We start from the raw sequence: 21,676 nt of genomic DNA on the forward strand, positions 1-21,676 counted from the left end.
TGGAGAATGACTTACGCATGGCTTCGAGGTGATTCTAGTCCACCATCGGGGGGGGGGGGGGGGGGGGGGGGGGGGAAGCGGTATACCACCAACACTGTTTATAGTGGGGGTGGTGTGCTGCTGACCTCAACTTGGGATGTCGTGGGTCGGTGGGCAGAATACTTTTGAAGACCTCCTCAATCCCACCGGCACGTCTTCCACTGAAGAAGCGGAGCCTGGGGACTCTGGGTCGGGCCCTTCAATCTCTGGTGCTGAGGTCAGCGAGGTGATTAAAAAGCTCTTCGGTGGCAGGGCCCCAGGGGTGGATGAGATTCTCCCAGAGTTCCTTAAGGCTCTGGATGTTGTAGGGTTGTGTTGGCTTACGCGACTCTGCAATATTGGGTGGACATCGGGGGAAGTTCCCCTGGATTGGCAGACCGGGGTGGTGGTCCCCCTATTCAAAAAGGGGGACCGTTGAGTGTGTTCCAACTACAGGGGATCACGCTCTTAAGCCTCCGTGGTAAGGCCTATTCGGAGGTTCTAGAGAGAAGGGTCCGTCGGATAGTTGAACCTCGGATTCAAGAGGAGCAGTGCGGTTTTTGTCCTGGTTGTGGAACACTGGACCAGCTCTACACTCTCAGCAGGGTCCTGGAGGGTGCGTGGGAGTTTGCCCAACCAGTCTACATGTGCTTTGTGGACTTGGAGAAGGCGTTCGACCGCGTCCCTCGGGAAACCCTGTGGGGGGTACTCTGGGAGTATGGGGTACTGAGTCCTTTGATACGGGCAGTTAGGTCCCTGTATGACCAATGTCGGAGCCTGGTCCGCATCGCCGGCAGTAAGTCGGGCTTGTTCCTAGTGAGAGTTGGACTCCGCCAAGGTTGCCCTTTCTCACCGATTCTGTTCATAACTTTTATGGACAGAATTTCTAGGCGCAGCCAAGGTGTTGAGGGGATCCGTTTTGGTGGCCTTAGGATTGCTTCTCTGCATTTTGCAGATGTGGTCCTATTGGCTTCATCAGATCGTGATCTACAGCTTTCGCTGGAGGGGTTCCCAGCCAAGTGTGACGCAGCCGGGATGAGGCTCAGTTCCTCCAAATCCGAGGCCATGGTCTTGAGCCGAAAAAGGGTAGAGTGCCCTCTCCGGGTCAGGGAGGACGTCCTGCCCCAAGTGGAGGAGTTCAAGTATCTTGGGGTCTTGTTCACGAATGAGGGAAAAATGGAGCGTGAGATTGGTAGGCAAATAGGTGCAGCGTCTGCAGTGACGCGGGTGCTGTACAGGTCTGTCTTGGTGAAGAGAGAGCTGAGTCAAAAGGCGAATCTCTCAATTTACCGATCGATCTACGTTCCTACCCTCATCTATGGTCATGAGTTTTGGGTTGTGACCGAAAGAACAAGATCTCGGATACAAGCGGCTGAAATTAATTTTCTCCGCAGGGTGTCTGGACTCTCCCTTAGAGATGGGGTGAGAAGCTCGATCATCTGGGAGGGACTCCGATTAGAGCCGCTGCTTCTCCACGTCGAGAGTAGCCAGTTGAGGTGGCTCGGGCATCTGTTTAGGATGCCTCCTGTACGCCCCTCTGGTGAGGTGTTCCAGACTTGTTACACCGGGAGGAGACCCAGAGGAAGACCCAGAACACGCTGGAGGGACTATATTTCTCGGCTGGCCTGGGAACACCTCGGGATTTCCCCGGAGGAGCTGGACCAAGTGGCTGGGGAGAGGGAAGTCTGGGCCTCCCTACTTAGGCTGCTACCTCCGCGACCCATCCCCGGATAAGCGGAAGAATATGGATTGATGGATGAATGGATGGAGCTCATGGTGACTTTGCAACTGTTGTGTCCAACAAACATCCCTCAATGGACAAACCGTCCTCATAGACAGTGTCTCTTCTGCACCAGACCCATCGTCAGCAGCATGAACTCGGTGACATACAATATTGCTAAACATCTGGCTGGTATTGTAGCTCCTTTTGTTGGAAACACAACTCATCACATAAAGAACTCGACTTATTTTGCCAACAAAGTTCAACATTGGAAACTAACCCCGGGAGAAACCCTTGTATCATATGATGTGACTTCTCTTTTCACTTGCATACCCATTTCTGAAGCAGTAGAAACCGTCAGAAAACAACTTCTACAAGACAATGACTTAATCAACAGGACCAACTTCACCCCAGACCAGATCTGCACCCTGTTGGACCTCTGCCTCTCCACCACTTATTCCAAGTACAATGACAGTTTTTAGTGACAGAAGCATGGCTGTGCCATGGGATCTCCAGTGTCACCCATTGTTGCCAATCTCTACATGGAGGAAGTGGAACAGAGAGCCCTAAACTCCTATGAGGGAACAACACCAAGCCATTGGTTCCGATATGTGGATGATACCTGGGTCAAAATCCAAGCTAAGGAAATGGAAGCGTTCACCAGATACATCAACTCGGTCGATAATAACATTAAGTTCACCAGAGAGGATGCAAACGACAACAAGCTGCCTTTTTTGGACTGTTTGGTTCAGATGGAAAGAGAGGACAGCCTCAATATTACATGAATTACATAATGTCCAGATAGCTTCATTTAACTCGGAGAGCTTCATTATATATCTCAAACTTAAGATAAATACTGTTTATTATTATTAAACTTATTTAGCACATTTAGTATGTTATAGTACTGCGCGACGTGTGCGCGTGCCTCGTTCTATAAACAGCGACGTTAGAACTGGATCAGACTGTCTCTTCCAACACAGATGTCGGTCACAGCACCTGGAATCTGACATAGATTAACTATGAGATTAAAAATATATTCCATCAGTCGTAGTTCAGAAAGCACTGTGTCCGCCGCCATGTTGATAAAAATATAGCGTCTGTCCGTGCGTGCGTATGTGGTTTAACACAAAGCCTCAACGGGAGATGTTTACATTATCATTACTATCATTATTATGTTTATTAATTACATAATCTCAAGTCAGCAGGAGCAACCTCACCATCACCATCATCACAACAACACAAAACTGAGTGCTGTAAATTTAATCTGCACGAACATTTTCAATCAGGGATCAAAAGGTTTAACTGTCAGAGAAATGTGCAAGAAAATAAACTACTATCACTTTACAGGCACATTGACCACCGTTTGTGAGACTGAAGGGTTGTGTGTCTAACCAGGTGGTCAGTAGCTCAGGAGCACCACAGGGGACTGTACTCTTCACCATTTCTTTTCACTGTACACCTCAGATTTCCAGTACAAAACGGACTCCTGTCATCTGCAGAAATATTCAGATGACTCTGCAGTGGTTGGGTGTATCAGAGATGGACAAGAAGCTGAGTACAGGGAACTGGTGGACCGCTTTGTGGCATGGTGTGGAAACAATCATCTCATCTTGAATGTGAACAAAACAAAGGAGATGATTGTCGATTTTCAGGAGAAGTAGGAACAGGTCCAACCTTATTTCCATCATGGGAGAAGTGGAGGCGGTGGAGAAGTATACATACCTTGGGGTTCACCTGGACAACATACTGGACTGGAAATGCAACAGTGAAGCGTCTACAAGAAGGGACAGAGCAGACTGTACTTCTTGAGGAAGCTGAAGTCCTTCAATTTGTGCAGCAAGATGCTGCATATCTTCTATAAGTCTGTTGTAGAGAGCACCGTCTCTTCTGCCATCATCTGCTGGGGGAGCAGCACCAGAGCAAGTGACTTAAAAAAGATCAACAAGCTCATAAAGAAGGCTGGCTCAGTTCTGGGGACTCCTCTAGAACCTTTGGAGACAAATGTACAAAGGATTCTTCATCAAAAAGAACATTATAGACAACCCTCAGCATCCTCTTCATCAGACTGTCATACAACAACAAAGTGTCTTCAGTCAGAGGCTTCTTCACATCTGCTGTAGAACAGACTGCTACAAGAGATCTTTCCTGCCCACAGCCATTAGCGTCTAACAATTTTTTAATGAAACCAGGATGAGTTACAACAACATTTCATTTCCCTCTGGGATTAATAATGTATTTTTGAATCGAATTGAATTGAATTGAATTTTGAGAGAGGACCGTTTACAAAGACACACAGTCAGGTCGTATGAGACTGAAGGAGGTTCCAACCATTTGTTCATCGCCCAGAACCAAATGAGAAGAACAGCAGAACTTCCACTGCATGTTGATCCATTGACCAGTGATCACACATATTGTTCTGAGACAGGGGTGTCAAACTCATTTACAAAAGGGGTCAAAATTAAAACCTTTATCAAACAAAGGGCTGGTTTCACAATCTAAATTAACTCAAGTTAGATACCAAACATCTCTTCTTGGTTGCAGGTTCTTCAAGAGTTTGATTAGTCTCATTTGATGTTCTCTGTTGCACTTTTGACATCACAATCAAAAATTACTGAAAAAAATTAAAGTGATTAAAGTATTTTACATTTGAAATAACCTCTTGGGGGCCAGATAAGATGTCAACGAAGGCCACATTTGGCCCACGGGCCTTGAGTTTGACACATATATTCTAAAGTAAACTTTGGTACAAACGGTGTTAAATAATACATGCCATATTTTTATTGAACATTAATCTTCATGCTAACAATGCCATTATAATTTCAGAGACTGAGGAAGGAAGAAACAGAAATGAGGCGAGTGAGATGAGGAAAGATGAAAACGTATCCTCGGAGGACAGGGACATGCCAGGAACTGATTATCCAGGATCAACAGGACCAGGAGGATGGATCAACAGGCAATGTAATCACGGAACAGAGATGGAAAAACCTGAGGGAACAATTAGAACACAAAAAAATTTACATAACCAGGATATAAGAACTTCACAAACAAGAACATTAATGCATATCCTGATGCATGCTCAATAATCGAGGTAGAAAAATCTAAAAAAGTTGAATCTGGTCCTCTGGACATTCAAAAAAAAAACAAAGCAAAACAACAAAAAATGTAGAAACGTTTCGTCTTTCATCCGAAAGACTTCTTCAGTCTGAGGTGCTGTATTCAGCTCAGTCTTATAAATAGCACCTTCTCAGAGTGGACCAACCAGTTTGCTGCTGACAACAAAAAAACAGCTGCTCACATGATCAAGAAGGCAAGAAGGACCATCAGCCTAACAATGGACCATTAGCACCTGATGGCTGTTTACTATTCACAGGAGGCTGAGTGATACTAGCAATAACAGCATTGTAAGAGGGGGATAGTTGAACACGGAGGCCTCCACCCCTGTTTAACGATGGACGATTTCTTTTCACAAAGATGGCCTCCTTTACTCCTCTCTCAAACCATCGTTCCTCTCTGTCCAGGATGTGAACATCTTCATCCCTGAAAGAGTGACTGCTGGCCTGGAGATGAGTGTAGACCGCAGAGTCCTGGCCTGATGATGTTGATCTTCTGTGCTGGTCCATCCTTTTGGCCAGTGGCTGTTTAGTTTCCCCGATGTAAGACTGATCACCCTCCTGACACTGAACAACATATACAACATTACTCTGTTTGTACCGGGGACTGGATGTTTGGGATGAACCAGTCTTTGCCGTAATATCTTTTGGGGTTTAAAAGCCACTGGGACGTTGTGTTTAGAAAATAAACGTCTCAGTTTCTCTTATACTCCCTCAACATACGGAATGACCACTGGTCTGGGTTCCTCCTTTTCACCTGATGGCTGACTGGAGTCTTGTTTGGGTTTCTTCTCTGCTTTCAGGAAGACCCAGTTAGGATATCCACATTGCTCTAGAGCCTGTCTTGTGTGGGACTTCTCCTGCCTGGCTCCTTAGTTAGTGGGGATCCTGTCTGCTCTGTGGTACAGAGTCCTGGTAACTCCTTACTTGTGCTTCAAAGGGTGATGGGAGTCAAACTGCAAATACTGGTCTGTGTGGGTGGGTTTGCGGTACACCATCCATCCATCCATTATCTTTACCCGTTTATTCCATTTTGGGTCACGGGGGTCGCTGGTGCCCATGTCCAGCAATCACTGTGCGAGGGACGGGGTACACCCTGGACAGGTCGCAAGTCCATCACAGGGCCACATAGAGACAAACAACCATTCACTCTCACTCACACCTAGGGACAATTTAGAGTTAGCAATCAGCCTAACATGCATGTTTTTGGTCTGTGGGAGGAAACCGAAGTACCCGGAGAAAACCCATGCATACACGGAGAGAACATGCAAACTCCACCCAGAAGGCCCCTGGACCGGGGTTTGAACCAGGGACCTGTTCGCTGAGAGGCAGCAGCTCTACCAGTTGCGCCACCGTGCTGCCCGGTTTGCGGTACACCTCAGTTTGCAAATGTTCTCTGTCAGAGACTGAGACCTCACAGTCCAAGAAAGCCAACCTGCCATTTTTTTTACATCTTCTCGTGTGAACTTGATGTATTTATCCGCAGTTGATGTGGTCAATAAAATGTTGGACTTTCTGAGATTTAATTTTAATCCTGGTGTCGTCAAAATACCTGAACCAATGACTTGGTGGTGTCCCCGAAAAGGACGTCAAGGCTCTCTTTTCTACCTCCTCCATGTACAGGTTGGCAACAATAGGAGAAACTGGAGACCCCATAGCACACCCATGTTTCTGCCTATAATATTGCTCCCCATATGTGAAGTAGGTTGACTGCAGGCACAGTTTCAAGAGTTGACACAGTTGTTCTGTGGAAAGCGTGGTCCTACTGCTCAGAGTGGTGTCTGATTTTAATCTTAAACTGACCACCTCTACAGCCTCATCAACAGGAATGCACGTAAAGAGTGATGTGACATCAAAAGATACCATTGTTTCATCAGTCTCCATGATGACATCCCTCAACTTATCCACAAAGTCCATGGTGTTCTGTATGTGGTGTTCTGAGCTGCCAACTAAAGGGATGAGTATAGACGCTAGATATTTGGAAACATTGTAAGTGACAGAGTTAATCTAGTTAACAATTGGTCTTAAAGGTACACCTTGTTTGTGGATTTTAGGTAAACCATACAGACTAGGTGTGGTTTCTCCTGGATACAGTCTGTGGTACAGAATATGGTCAATAGCTTTGTCCTGCTCCAAAATTTTCAGGCAATCTATCAACTTCTTCTTGTAACCAAAAGAAAAGATGGCGCGGTTGTACGTGGCAGGTCGTCTCTCACTCTCCGTACTTTTCGTTATTCTGTTGTTTTTATGTGAAGTCAAGTCACTATTGGTGTATGATCGCCAAACGTTGTTAGATCTAAGGCCATTTATCCACAGTGTGGCTGCTTTTAATACATGGGAACATAAAATTCCACCCCAACTTCTGTCGGGTATTCCAGCTCACCTGTGCTGGGCTCCGGCGCTGCCCCACCGGCGGAAACGTCATTGCCGCCGCGGCAAACGCAGTGGACGCCTGGTGAGGCTGAAAGCCTTTTTGTCACGGCGCAACGGTTCCCAGCCAGTTCCTGAAGTGTTTCCTGGCGTGTTTCTACCTTGGCGTTTTCTGGAGCCGGTGGATGCTTGCCTGGTTCGTGTTGTTGGTGAGGATGTCCCCTTACGTCAGCGCCCCTACCCCCCCGGCTCAGCAGGTGTGGAGTGAACCCACTGAACCTGACACAGCTGAGTCGGACCCTCCCTCAGCGCGGCAATCCCGCTCCACCTCCAGCCAGGATCGGCTTGGTGAACGCCAGATCGTTGGTCAATAAAACTTTTATCCTGAGGGATTTCTTCAGCTCCCATAACCTGGACTTCCTTTGTATTAGAGACTTGGCTGAGTGAAGTTGATTCAGCTGCTCTGTCGGAGCTTTTACCAACAGGCTGCTCTTATTTTAACTCCCCACGATCATCGGGCCAAGGAGGAGGAACTGCAGCCGTGTTAAGATGTTTTTAGTTGTAAACAGTGTTTTAAACAGCGTCACTTCACCAGCTTTGAGCTGACCTGCTTTGAAGTGGGCCGCTCTGACCCGACATTCTGTGCTGTCTACCGTGCTCCCAAATAAAATAAGGATTTTATTAGTGACTTTTCAGATTTTCTTTCTGAAATAGTGACTGGATATGACCATCTCGTTATTATGGGTGATTTGAACATCCACGTTTGTTGCCCAGACAAACCTCTGGTAAAATAATTTTTAATTCTCATTGACTCTTTTAATCTGGTGCATTCTGTGTCTGGTACTACACACGATAAAGGTCACACTCTAGATCTTGTGCTCTCTTTGGGACCTGTGTCTAATCTGGAAATTCATGACTCTATCATCTCTGATCACATGCCTATAACATTCCAGACTGTTCTCACATATGCTCCTGTTAAAACTCAAACTCCTGCTCAGAGCTGTCAGATTATTACCATACCATACCATACCAATTTATTTATAAAGCACTTTAAACAGTGACAAAGCACACCAAAGTGCTGTACAGGGACAAACAGAACAAGCACATAGCAACAGATTACATAAAAGGACACCAAAAAGTAGAAACCAACAAAAACAATAATGGATAACAACAACAACCGCAACATGACTAACACAGTGTGATGCACACAGACTCAGCACAGATCACACAGTGCAGAAAGCCAGGGAATAGAAGTGTGTTTTTAAGCGAGATTTAAAAACTGTGAGGGAGGGGGCCTGTCTAACGAGCAGAGGTAACTCATTCCAAAGTCTTGGGCCTGCTACAGAGAAGGCCCTGTCACCTCTGCGCTTGAGACGGGTTCCTGGGACTGTTAGGAGCAACTGGTCTGCTGATCTGAGAGAACGTGGTGGGACATACGGCTGGAGCAGATCAGTAAGATAGGAGGGGGCAGAGCTGTTAAGTGATTTATAGACATACAAGAGTATTTTGAATTTGATTCGAAGGTGAATGGGAAGCCAGTGTAGGGAGGCCAAAACAGGTGTAATGTGCTCTCTTTTGCTTGTGCTGGTCAAAAACCGGGCTGCTGCATTTTGGACCAGTTGGAGTCTAGCTATGGAGGTCTGACTGATACCAAAAAGGTGTGAGTTGCAATAGTCGAGCCTGGATGTAATGAATGCATGAATTACTGTCTCCAGGTTATTTTTGGACAATATGGGCTTCAGCTTAGACAGTCGCCTCAGCTGGAAAAAGCAGGATTTAACAATCATATTTACATGATTGTTGAGTTTCAGAGAAGGGTCAAGTATCACTCCTAGATTAGTGACTCTTTGTTTCACTAACGGTGACAGAACGGATAGGTCGATGCAGTGGTTGTGTCATTGGGAGGAAAGAGCATAACCCCTCCACTGCTGGCCAGTTCACTGAGGTTTTCTGCCAGCTCTGTCCACCTGCCTCAACTGATGCTGAGGATCTGAATTCTTGGCTCCATTCATCCTGTCTGACTGTGTTGGATACTGTGGCTCCTTTAAAGGCCAAACAGCCCGGATTTAAACATGAGCCATGACTTCAGAACAGAACGGCTCGAGCTGTCAGACAGGAATGTCGCAGAGCGGAACGCAGGTGGAGAAAGGACAAGCTGCAGGTGTCCCTTCAAATTTTTAAAGACTGTTGGCGCAATTACCAGGACACAGTTAAAGCAGCCAAAAAGGCCTATTTTTCTAACTTGATTTTATCCCACAGCCACAACCCACGTGTTCTTTTTAGTACCATTGACTATTTTCTTAATTCTCCACAGACACCTGGTTTTGAATCATCTACTCAGTTGTGCAATAATTTTATGCAGTTTTTTATTTATAAGGTCACCTCTATAAGGGCTTCCATCTTATGCCCAAACTTTGACCCCTCTGTGTGTGCCCCCTGCTCTGCTGCTTTCAATCAGTTTGAGTTGGTGACTGTCATTTTTAGAGGACATGGTCACTCAGATTAAGCCTTCTGGTTCTCCATATGATGCTCTTCCACCACGCTTCTTAGAGGTTTTCCCTTGTTTTAAACACTTGGTTCTTGACATTTTTAACAGTAGTTTGTTATCTGGAGTAGTCCCTGCTAATTTTAAACATGCTGTTGTGCAACCTCTATTAAAAAAACCTGGTCTCGATCCCACTGTGTTGGGGAATTTTAGGCCCATCTCTAAGCTTCCCCTCCTGTCAAAAATCTTGGAGAAAATTGTTTATGCTCAGTTAAAATCCTTCCTGGATGAACATAACATCATGGATGTGTTCCAGTCTGGATTTAAAACTCTCCATAGCACAGAGTCAGCTCTGCTAAGAGTTTTTAATGACGTTCTCCTGGCATGTGACTCAGGTGATCATGTGATTCTTGCTTTACAGGACTTAACTGCTGCGTTTGACACAGTGGACCACAGCATTTTATTGTCACGTCTACAGCATCAAGTAGGCATTGGTGGGACTGCTCTGGAGTGGTTGGGGTCCTATCTGACTGACAGAACTTTCTCTGTAAAAACTGCTGGGCATGAAACCTATTCTGCTCCTTTGTCATGTGGCGTACCTCAGGGATCAATTTTAGGGCCTTTGCTTTTTTCTTTATATCTGCTTCCTCTAGGATCAATTTTTAGAAAACACGTCATCTCCTTTCACTGCTATGCTGATGATTGCCAAATCTATGTTCCTTTGAGGCGAGTTGATGCCTGGTCCATTAAACCTCTTTTATCGTGTCTTGAGGATCTTAAAGTTTGGATGGCCCTAAATTTCCTGCATTTTAATGAAAAAAAGACTGAGGTACTTGTTTTTGGACCTAGTGGAGCTTGTTTGAGCCCTCCAGTCGACTTAGACCCCATAACAATGTACGTAAAGTCTACAGTTACAAATCTTGGTTTTAAGATGGACAGTGATTTTAAACTCGACAGTCAAATAAGGGCCACAGTGAAGTCTGGTTTTTATCATTTGAGAAAATTGGCAAAAGTAAAACCTATTCTTTCAAAGCAACAGTTTGAAACAGTAATCCATGCCTTCATTTCATCACGGCTGGATTACTGTAATTCTCTCTATCTCGGAGTCAGCCAGTCCTCACTCGCACGTCTGCAGCTGGTGCAAAATGCTGCTGCACGTCTTTTAACTGGAACACACAAAAGACAGCACATCACACCTGTCCTGGCTTCTCTCCACTGGCTGCCCGTGTATTTTAGAGTTCATTTTAAAATTCTTTTGTTTGTTTTTAAGGTTTTAAACAGTCTCGCCCCCCCTTATTTAACAGAGCTTCTCCACCATTACACTCCACCTCGGTCACTCAGGTCTGCTGACCTGCTGCTCCTGGTCATCCCCAAGAGTAAGAGGATGCAAATTAGAGGAGACAGGGCCTTCTCTGTTAGTGCCCCTAAATTATGGAACACTCTGCCTTTGTACATTCGACAGGCCCCCTCGCTGTCCATTTTTAAATCCCATCTAAAAACTCATCTCTATTCATTGGCCTTCAACCCAACTGAGTCTTGATTTTACTTTATTTTATTGGTGTTGATTTTGTCTGTTTAACTTGTTGTTTTATTGTGTTTTAAATTGAGTTGTGTGCTTGGGTTTGTAGCTCTGTTTTTATGCTGTCTTTTATCTTGTTTTTAACTGATGTTTCAGCACTTTGTTTCAGCTATGGCTGTGTTAAAGTGCTTTATAAATAAAGTTGATGATGATGATGATGACTTCCTGGATCTCTTTTCAAAGGTTCATAAGTGGTTAAGTCACTAAGGAGTGTCATAACTTTCATGATAGGCTTTCTGGTTCAAAATCACTGTGCACCTTCCTTTGTCTGCTGGGAGAATGATGATGTTTTTGTCCTTGCTAAGAGTGGTGAGTGCATCCCTCTCCTCTCTACTGATGTTGAAAGGTGGTGGTTTGGCATTGCTGAGGCAGGTTGAAACTTTGATTGTGTTGTTCTGCTTCACCCTCTTTAATTTTGTTGTTGCGGATGGCTGATTCTGTGGCTGTGATCATCTCCCCCAAAGGAATTCTACTTGGAGCAACCGAAAGTTCAGTCCCCTGGCAAGAATTTGCACCAAGTACAAACCGGTTTCCAAAAAAGTTGGGACACTAAACAAATTGTGAAAGAAAACTGAATGCAATGGTGTGGAGGTGCCAACATCTAATATTTTATTCAGAATAGAACACAAATCACAGATCAAAAGTTTAAATTGAGAGAATGTATCATTTTAAGGGAAAAATCTGTTGTTTCCAAATTTCATGGCGTCAACAAATCCCCAAAAAGTTGGGACAAGTCCATTTTTCCCACTGTGTGGCATCCCCCCTTCTTCTTCCAACACTCAACAGACGTCTGGGGACAGAGGAGACCAGTTTCTCAAGTTTAGAAATAGGACTGCTCTCCCATTCATGTCTAATACAGGCCTCTAACTGTTCAATCATCTTGGGCCTTCTTTGTCGCACCTTCCTCTTTATGATGCGCCAAATGTTCTATAGGTGAAAGATCTGGACTGCAGTCTGGCCATTTCAGTACCCGGATCCTTCTTCTACATAGCCATGATGTTGTGATTGCTGCAGAATGTGGTCTGGCATTATCGTGTTGAAAAATGCAGGGTCTTCCCTGAAAGAGATGACGTCTAGATGGGAGCATATGTTGTTCTAGAACCTGAACATAGTTCTCTGCATTAATGATGGCTTTCCAGACATGCAAGCTGCCCATGCCACAAGCGCTCATGCAACCCCATACCATCAGTGATGCAGGCTTCTGAACGGAGCGTTGATAACAACTTGGGCTATCCTTGTCCTCTCTGGTCCGGATGACATGGAGTCCTAGTGTTCCATAAAGAACTTCAAATCGTGACTCATCTGACCACAGAACAGTCTTCCATTTTGCCACACTCCATTTTAAATGACCTCTGGCCCAGTGCAAACGTCTGAGCTTGTGGAGCTTGCTTAGAAATGGCTTCCTCTTTGCACTGTAGAGTTTCAGCTGGCAACGGCGGATGTCACGGTAGATTGTGTTCACTGACAATGCTTTCTGGAAGTATTCCTGAGCCCATTCTGTTATTTCCTTGACAGTGGCATTCCTGTTTGAGGTGCAGTGATGTTTAAGGGCCCGGAGATCACGAGCATCCAGTAGAGTTTTACAGCCTTGACCCTTACGCACATCGATTGTTCCAGATTCTCTGAATCTTTTGATGATGATATGCATTGTTGATGACGATAACTTAAAAGTCTTTGCTATTTTACGCTGGGTAACACTAGGAATGTGCGATATGGCATAAAATTCATATCATGATATGTATTGTGAATGGTGGCGATAACGATATATATATTGCAATATATTTTTGGTATAAAACTTGCTAAAAAAAAGCATAGGGTGTCCTTTTGCCATCATCTATTTTGAATTAAGAAAATTCCACTACTAGGTCCAGAGAGTTTTTAAATAATAAACAAATCAAGTATTAGGCTTCTTTCTTGTGCAAAATAGTGCAAAAGATATCAAATGTAGTTTTAGCCTTATGTTTTAAACAAAATATGTTGTTAACTCTTAACAGTTTCTAGTCTTCTCACTTTATAAATGAACAGCAACAGAGCATTTTACACTGAAACACTTCACCCTCCAACCCTCTAGTTGGCGCCTCCTTCCGCTTTAATGGAGAGCTGACGCAAAATGAGTCAGTAGCTTTGACCAGAGGGTCTCGCAGTAAAATCACACAACACAGTGTTCTTTTCACAGATCAGATAGCAGCTTTCTCTAAAGCTGACCAACTCTTACTTTAACTTTTGATGGAAAAAACGAAACAAAAAACCCTTCCGACGGAACACAGCGTTTTGCGCATGCGTCAGAATACGGCAACACTACGGCAAGCCGGCTGTAGCTTCGCTACTTAGCTCTCGAAGAAAAGACCAACACCTCTTTTGCACAGTTTTCAACTAAAAAAAGTAACGATTTAACTGACAACTCTGATTTTACTTCAGACACAGCATTACTGCGGTTAGTCGATAGAAGACGGATCTATATCGTAGGCTAAATTTCTATCGTTTTTACTGTATACCGTTTATATCGCGCATTCCTAGGTAACACCATTCTGGTATTGTTGCACTATCTTTCTGCGCAACAATGGTGGAATTGGTGATCCTCTTACCATCTTGGCTTCTGAGAGCCACTGACACTCTGAGAAGCTCTTTTTTTACCCAATCATGTTGTCAATTGACCTAATTAGTGTTAATTGGTCTTCCAGCTGTTCGTTATATGCTCAATTTCCTTTTTCCAGCCACTTATTGTTACTTGTCCCAATTTTTTTGGGATTTGTTGACACTGAAATTTTGAATCAACATATTTTTCCTTTAAAATGTTACATTTACTCAGATTAAACTTTTGATCTGTCATTTGTTATATTACGAATAAAATATTGACTATTGCCATCTCCACATCATTGCATTCAGTTTTTATTCACAATTTGTTTAGTGTCCCAACTTTTTGGAATCCGGTTTGTAGAAATCCTCTGGTGGAGATGATGAGCAGGAGTGTGAGCAGGGTTACACGTTGCACTTCGCAGCTCAACCCCTACCGTTCAGAGGAATTATACAGACGGTTCTGTCTTCTCCAGAACAGAGCTCATCTCCAGTCAGAAGTTCAGGAATTCCTTATGTAAAACGTGAGTTCCAGAGTTTTCAATGGAGAGGAAAATAGTTTTTTTTTTCTTTCCTCCCACTACTTCCTGGTTCCGAAAAAAAAAATGGAGGGATGAGACCCATTCTTGACCTATCAATGTTCAACAAATCGATCATAGAGAGACAATTCCACATGCTGACAATCAAACGGCTCCTGGAGAAATTCACCAGAACTACTGGTTCACCTCCGTAGATCTGAAGGGTGCATAATTTCACATTTCCATCATCTCGAAACACAGGAAATTCCTGCTTTTCTCCTCCAGGGGTTTCCGTATCGGTACAACAGGCTACCGTTCGGTTATTCCCTCGCACACGCACGTTCTCAATATGCATGTAGAGGGCTCTGCAGTCGTTACATATGGCAGGAATGAGAATTATTTTTTATCTGGACGATCTACTTTTATTAGCTTGGTCCAGATAGGAAGCAGTCGCAAAGACCAAAACGCTAGCGTTACACCTGCTAAACCTGTTTTTTTTTTTATAAACATGGAAAACTTCCGTTCGCCCGTCCCAGATGATTGTTTATCTGGGAGTGGAGCTAAACTCAACCACAATGAGAGCCCGTTTATCACAGCCGAGAGCCGAAGTTCTGTCAGCTCAGCTCCGCCATGTCAAACCCTGCAGTGTAGTGACAGCTCTGCCTGTCATGCGACTCCTGGGATGATGTCAGTGGCCCACGTCGTGGTTCCGCTGGGCTTGTGTTGTATGAGACGCCTTCAGAGATGGTTCGCCTGCCTGCGCATAGATCTTGTGTGCCAAAGTAGGCGGATTATCTCTGTGCCCCCCTCCATGAGCACCGATCTAAATCACTGGGGAAACCCTAAATGGACTGTACTTATATAGCGCCTTTCTATCTTATTTCAAGATACTCAAAGCGCTTTACACCACAATCTGCGCCCTCATTTACCCTTTCATACAGCACTCTAGGGCTGCAACAACAAATCGATAAAATCGATAAAAATCGATAAAAATCGATGATTAAAAGCATTGGCAATGAATTTCATTATCGATTCGTTGTGTCATGCGATTATGCGTCTTTCACGGCGCTGCGGAGCCGTTTTGTTCAAGGGCAGTTCATTGTCAATGCTGACTGACTGAATAAAGTTTGAAAAAAAAAAACTGCAGCGCGAGTTGAACAGAGCGAGGGGGACGGAGGAAGAAAAGCAGAGTCTGTTTTCAAAGCAAAATAAGTAAATTTTACAAATGACCGACGCAGCGAAAACTGTTCGACCCAAGTCCTCCAAAGTGTGGGAGAACTTCACAAAGATAAAAAATGAGAAGCATGCAGCTTTGAAAATCGCCAACACGACACGAGAGAACCACGGAGATAAACGTAAACATGTCGGAGTCACGAGCTGCAGCTGATACTTGTCTCACTCCCAACTCATGTTGCAGGTGAGTCTCTACAATTTAACACATTGTTCTGTTTCCAAGAGAGAAAACGTAACATCAGTCTGTCTGGTACAGTAGATGAAGCTGCTGTTTGTTTGTTTGCTGATTAATGACTGTGATAGAGAACGTGTGTGTTACTTTTTATTTAATTTAATTGGTACAAGCAATGTTTAAATGTGATTTATGAATAAATCTAACACAAAGATAATAATTTAATGATTAAGCTTCAACTTTTAATTTGCTGGCAAAGGCTGAAGACACTGCAGGTATGGCAGGATGAATTGCATTTAAACAGGGATTAAAGTAATTTAAGTATTATATATATATATATATATATATATATATTTATATATATATATATATATATATATGTGTGTGTGTGTGTGTGTGTGTGTGTGTGTGTGTGTGTGTGTGTGTGTGTGTGTTTAATTGCTCTTAGCTACTTTTGCCTGAACCTAACACTGTAAGTGAAACAAGGCATTTCTTGAGTTGCTGTAAATTATGTTATAAAACATATTTACTGTTTCATTCCAGAAAACAACAACAAACAACAACACTTCATGATGGACAGACATCATGGACACCACAGCAGCAGTTGTCTTAACTGAAATCATCCTTAAATGATCGTCACTGACATGAGGCCTCTGTCGATGGTTGAAGATGAAGGCTTCACTACAATAATCCAAATTTTTAATCCATGTTACAATAATCCACACTTTTAATCCAGGTTACAATATTCCACACTTTTAATCCAGGTTACAATAATCCACACTTTTAATCCAGGTTACAATATTCCACACTTTTAATCCAGGTTACACTCTTCCCTCAAGGACACATTTTACAAAGTAGCTACATATTGTGCAGGTATAAAGATGTTTTTTGTGCGAATTGCTATGTCAGTCAAATGTTCAATTTTGGATTAAAGGGGTGGAAATGAAAACGTTTTATTTTTTGCAGATTCATCGAAAAAATGATCGGCCGATGAATCGATTATTGAAATAATCGTTAGTTGCAGCCCTACAGCACTCTACAGCTCTACAAAGCTAATTGAACAAATTATTCTAATGAGACTAATCAGTGCTTTAGATCACATTCATACACTGATGGGACACACATCAGAGGCAATGAGGGGTTCAGTGTCTTGCCCAGGGATACTTCGGCATGTGACTGCTGATGGATTCGAACCCCCCAACTCTCGCATTGGAGGATGACTGCTCTAACTCTCTCTGTCAGAGGGAGTTCCCATCAGCAGGCCTATGTGACTTGTCTCAGTTTTCACAGATGCGTGTTTGTCCCTGGCAGTGGGAGCATAGTGTCTGGACCACATGTCGCTTCACATAAATGTGCTAGAATGTTTCATGATCTGAAACGTGACTCAGCATTTTGCCCTCCTGCTGTGGGATCAGCATGTTCTGATCCACACAGACAACAAAGTGACGGCAGTTTACATAAACCTTCAGGGAGGCGTGCTCTTAGCCCAACTGTTACGCATCGCGAGACAGCTGCTGTGTTCGGCACACAAAAACCTGCTCTCCATCAGAGCAATGTACATTCCCAGCGTCCTGAACAGGGGAGCGGACATAATGTCGAGGGGCAATCCCCGTCACAGAGACTGGAGCCTTCATCCTGAGCTGATCTCTCAGATTTGGAACAGGTTCAGTCGAGCAGCAGTAGATCTGTCCGCCACACGGGAGAACGCCCAGTGTCAGTTATGGTTCTCACTGAGCCCTCGAGACGACCCACCGTTAGGGGTGGACGCCTTCTCTCTCAGCCTGTGGCCAAAAATGCTCCTTTATGCGTTCCCTCCAGTCCTGTTGATATCACGGACCCTGGACCGGGTCCGGGAGGAAGAACTGTCAGTCATCCTCATAACTCCCGAGCGCATAAGCGATCCGTGGTTCCCGAATTTGCAGCGACTGATATCAGGTCGGCCGTGGAAACTGCCGTGGAGAGAGGACGCTCTCCTTCAGGCAGGAAGAGCGATCAGGAGTTACCCAGAAATAGGCCGGCACCTTTAGGGTGCATTCACACTAGCCCTGTTTAGTCCGCTTTAATCAAACTCTAGCTCGTTTTCCTTGAAAGTCCGGCTCGTTTAGGGAGGTGTGAACACGCCATCGAACTCTGTCACGGAACAAAAAAACGAACTCTGGCCCGGGCTGAAACCTAGGTCTCGGTTCGGTAGAAGCGAACTTCAGCACGGTTCGAGTACAGTGTGAATGTAAACAGACCGAGACCCGCTCCGCAGGACAAACAAACACACATTTCTCTTATATGGAGCCGTCAGCTGCCTTGTGTGAAAAACAATATTCTCCATGGTCTTCTGTCTCATCTTCTGCTCATGCTGAGTCCATTTTTGAAAAATGACAAAATATAACTCTTAAAACTGCTAAAACTTGATGCCACTTCGTTTTTATTTTTATTTACAGAAGAAGAAGACGTGTCTTCAGAGGTTTTTGTGTCGTTTCTTTCAGTAGTTCTTGGTGCAGCGCCCCTACAGGCGAGCGGGGGAATAGGTTGGTTCAACAGGTTTGCTCGACTGCACAGTGCAGTGTGAATGCAAACTCACCAGCTCAAATGTAAACAAAAGGTCATGAATATTGGTCCCCAACCGAGTCTACCGGACTATCTAGTGTGAAAATGACCTTAGGTTTGGCTGCTGAATGGATCTGTTTAGAAAAGATTGGTCTCCCACAGGATGTGGTGCGTACGATTCAGGGCACACGAGCCACTTCCACCACAGCGCTGTACACATCAAGTGGACAGTTTTTCAGTGCTGGTGTGCCAGAGAAAGGCGTGGAGGCCATTTCACAGCAGGTGGCGTGCTGTCATTTCTACAGCAACTGATGGACAGAAATTTATCATTCAGTACAATTTAAAGTTATGCTGCAGCTATTTCTTCCTGTCATGAGGGTTTCTGTGACAGAACAATTTTTAACAGTTTTTGACCCGCTGATGAAGCGTTTTTCTGAAAGGTGTATGGAGACACAGACCTGTGTCATGTCCACTAGCTCCACAGTGGGACCTAACGATGGTCCTGCACGCTCTGATCAAAGCTCCTTCTGAGCCTTTAGATCAGGTTTCTCTTAAATTTCTGTCATTAAAACAGCCCTGCTGTTAGCTTTGACGTTGGCAAAGAGAGTGATTATCTGCTCTCTGTTGCACCCTTATGTCTCAGAATTCAAGCTGACGGCAGTTCAGCTGTACTGCATTTTAACCCTGCTCTGAAAAGCATTACAAGCTCATTCAGATTGAGAGTGATAACCTTGGATGGGTTTTTTATCGTCTTCCTCATAATTCTGAGGAGGAAGCAACATCTCACCTTCTGTCCCATGTGCGCATTTTCATGTTACGTGGCGCACACGGCCGCACTGCGCCGCTTTCAGCGTATGTTCGTGCATTACTGGGCCAGCTCTTCAGGATGTCCTCCATCCACCCAGCGCCTCTCACACTGGTTGTGTGAGGCTATTTCTGAAGCTTAAAGTTCATCTGGACTAGATCCTCCAGAGAATCTCAGCACATTCCACCAGAGGGTTTTCATCATCCATGGCTCTGCATGGAGAGATGACAGTGGAGGATATTTGTTTGGTGGCTGCCTGGTCATCGTCATGTTCATTTGTTTGTTTTTATCTACGTGATGTTTCTACTTTCTCCATGACCCATTCTGTTCTCAGGGTTCTGACAGAATGATTATTATTTGTTTCATGGAGCCTCACTTTTGAGCTCACACCTGCCTGTATGCAGTCGCAGTATGAGAGATTTATTATCGGTCACAAGTTCATGACTGCTGATTTTATCGTTATTAATTGGTTCGTCCTGAGGAGCTGTTGGTCTGCTCTGTTCATCATTACACTGTTACAACCTCTGTTGTTCCTATTCACAGCAGCAGGTCTGCTATCGCAGCCTTTTTCCTCACCAGAGATCTTTTCTCTGGTGCGCTCCTGTGCATGGAGCGCGTAATTACGCTCAAAGAAGGCTGAGTGATGAAATGTTTTTTGTGCAAGCAGGTGCTTCATGTTGTGTCTGAATGGACCCAGTGAGGCATAGACTACATCCTGCTTCACCTTTAACCCACTAGCGATAGTCTTAAAGGGTGAAGCCTATACGAAATAGAACATTGGTTACGTACTGTAACCCCAGATTCTTTGAGTGTAGGCACAACCCTTTAAGCTCTGGGCCTCACTGGTTCCTAAATAGCTGAAGAAAAAAGCTATTTGGGAGCCTATTGCCCGGTATCACCGTAATTTATACGACGGGGGGTGGGGCCCACACAGCCGGTGGGTGCGGACTAAAGTTTTCAGTGCTGTGCTGCGTGCGAAGGGATAAACCCACTAGCGACATCCTTAAAGGGCTGCACCTATACTCAGAATCTGGGGTTACAGTACGTAACCAACGTTCTTTTTAGACATGTATAATTTAGTTCACGGATCTGACATAAAATGTACCTAAATTTTAAACTTTTGTCCTAAATCTTAGATTATTTGTCTTTTCAAAGTAAAATCTATTTATATTAGTTACCTTTTTGAATTATTACTATTTGTTTACTCGTTCATATTTCACATTTGCTATAATTACATATTGTCATTATACAAACTGAAAATAAACGTTAGAGTTGTAATTTTAACTGGCCAGATTTTCGTGTCTTTGTTCGAGTGAGGGGAATAAAAACTTTGCCAAGGACACATACTTTTGATTGAGGTCGGTCAACATTTATTTCATAACTTTGAACGGTTAGCGTAAATACCTGTTGCAACGTGTCCAGACCTCTCTAAGTATACACACAACTTTTATCCTCTTCAGTGTCGCTTTGTGCAAGAAAGCTAGTGTCTTGTCTAAACTTGGAATACTGTTGTGACACTGTGTGTGTGCTCTCACAGATCTTTTTAGCCTGTTTGCCAGTGATCTGGGTGGATATGCTGCCAAAGAAGACATAGAAGCAGTTCTGCAGGTCCTGGATGGAGAAGCTCCAGCCTCCCTAAAGAAGTGTTTTGCTGAGGTATATGAATAATGTGTAAGACCCCGACTTTATTGTCGTAGCAGCCACACATATTTATATTAATGTTTATCAGTGGCAGCTCTAGAGCAAAAATAGTGCGGCAGACATAATTTTTCTGAATCCCTATTTTACAAATTGCATTAAATTTTTTTTGTGACGAAATAAGATATGTTGCTTAATAATTTAATATTGTTTTAATATTGTTTTCTTTTCATCCGTCCATCGATTATCTTTACCCACGTCTTCCTTTTTGTGTCGCGGGGGTCACTGGTGCCCATGTCCAGCAATCCCTGTACGAGAGGCGGGGGAAACCCTGGACAGGTCTCCAGTCTGTCACAGGGACACCTAGGGACAATTTAGAGTTACCAATCAGTCTAACATTCATGTTTTTGTTCTGTGGGAGGAAACTGGAGTATCTGGAGAAAACCCACGCAGCATGGAGAGAACATGCAAACTCCACCCAGAAAGGTTCTTGGATTAAAATCATGCATGTTTGGCGAATTAGTAACTTTAAATTGTCCGTACATGTGCGTGTGTGTGTGTGTGTGTGTGAGAATGGTTGTTAGCATATTTTCAGTTTAACAAATTTATTAGTTCATATCTTAGATCTTATTACTGTTTCTCTTTACAATTTATACTTTTGTTGGATGTAACTGGGATCCTGTTTACACATTTTCATTCCACCACGGTGCATATGACAAATAAAGAAACTCTGTCCTGTCCATGTGGTGTTGTGATGGCCACAACACAACCTGTCTAGGGTGTCCCCTGCCTCTCACACAGCGATTGCTGGATATGGGCACCAGTGACCCAGAAACAAAGAAGCAGGTAAAGAGGACGGATGGAAATGTGTGTGTGTGTGTGTGTGTGTGTGTGTGTGTGTGTGTGTGTGTGT

General features: G+C 44.1%; 1 protein-coding gene across 1 annotated transcript in view; it reads left to right on the top strand.

Annotated features, from left to right (window-relative positions):
* usp32 (ubiquitin specific peptidase 32) overlaps positions 1 to 21,676 on the top strand; it is a 296,302-nt gene that overhangs the window by 26,872 nt on the left and 247,754 nt on the right. The window contains exon 4 of the mRNA XM_037677753.1: positions 20,663 to 20,781. Within this exon, the coding sequence (XP_037533681.1) occupies positions 20,663 to 20,781 (119 nt within the window). The remainder of the gene's footprint in view (positions 1 to 20,662; positions 20,782 to 21,676) is intronic.

This window comes from Nematolebias whitei, chromosome 6 (assembly GCF_014905685.2).
Source record: "Nematolebias whitei isolate Nwh7 chromosome 6, NemWhi1, whole genome shotgun sequence".
NCBI lineage: Eukaryota > Metazoa > Chordata > Actinopteri > Cyprinodontiformes > Rivulidae > Nematolebias > Nematolebias whitei.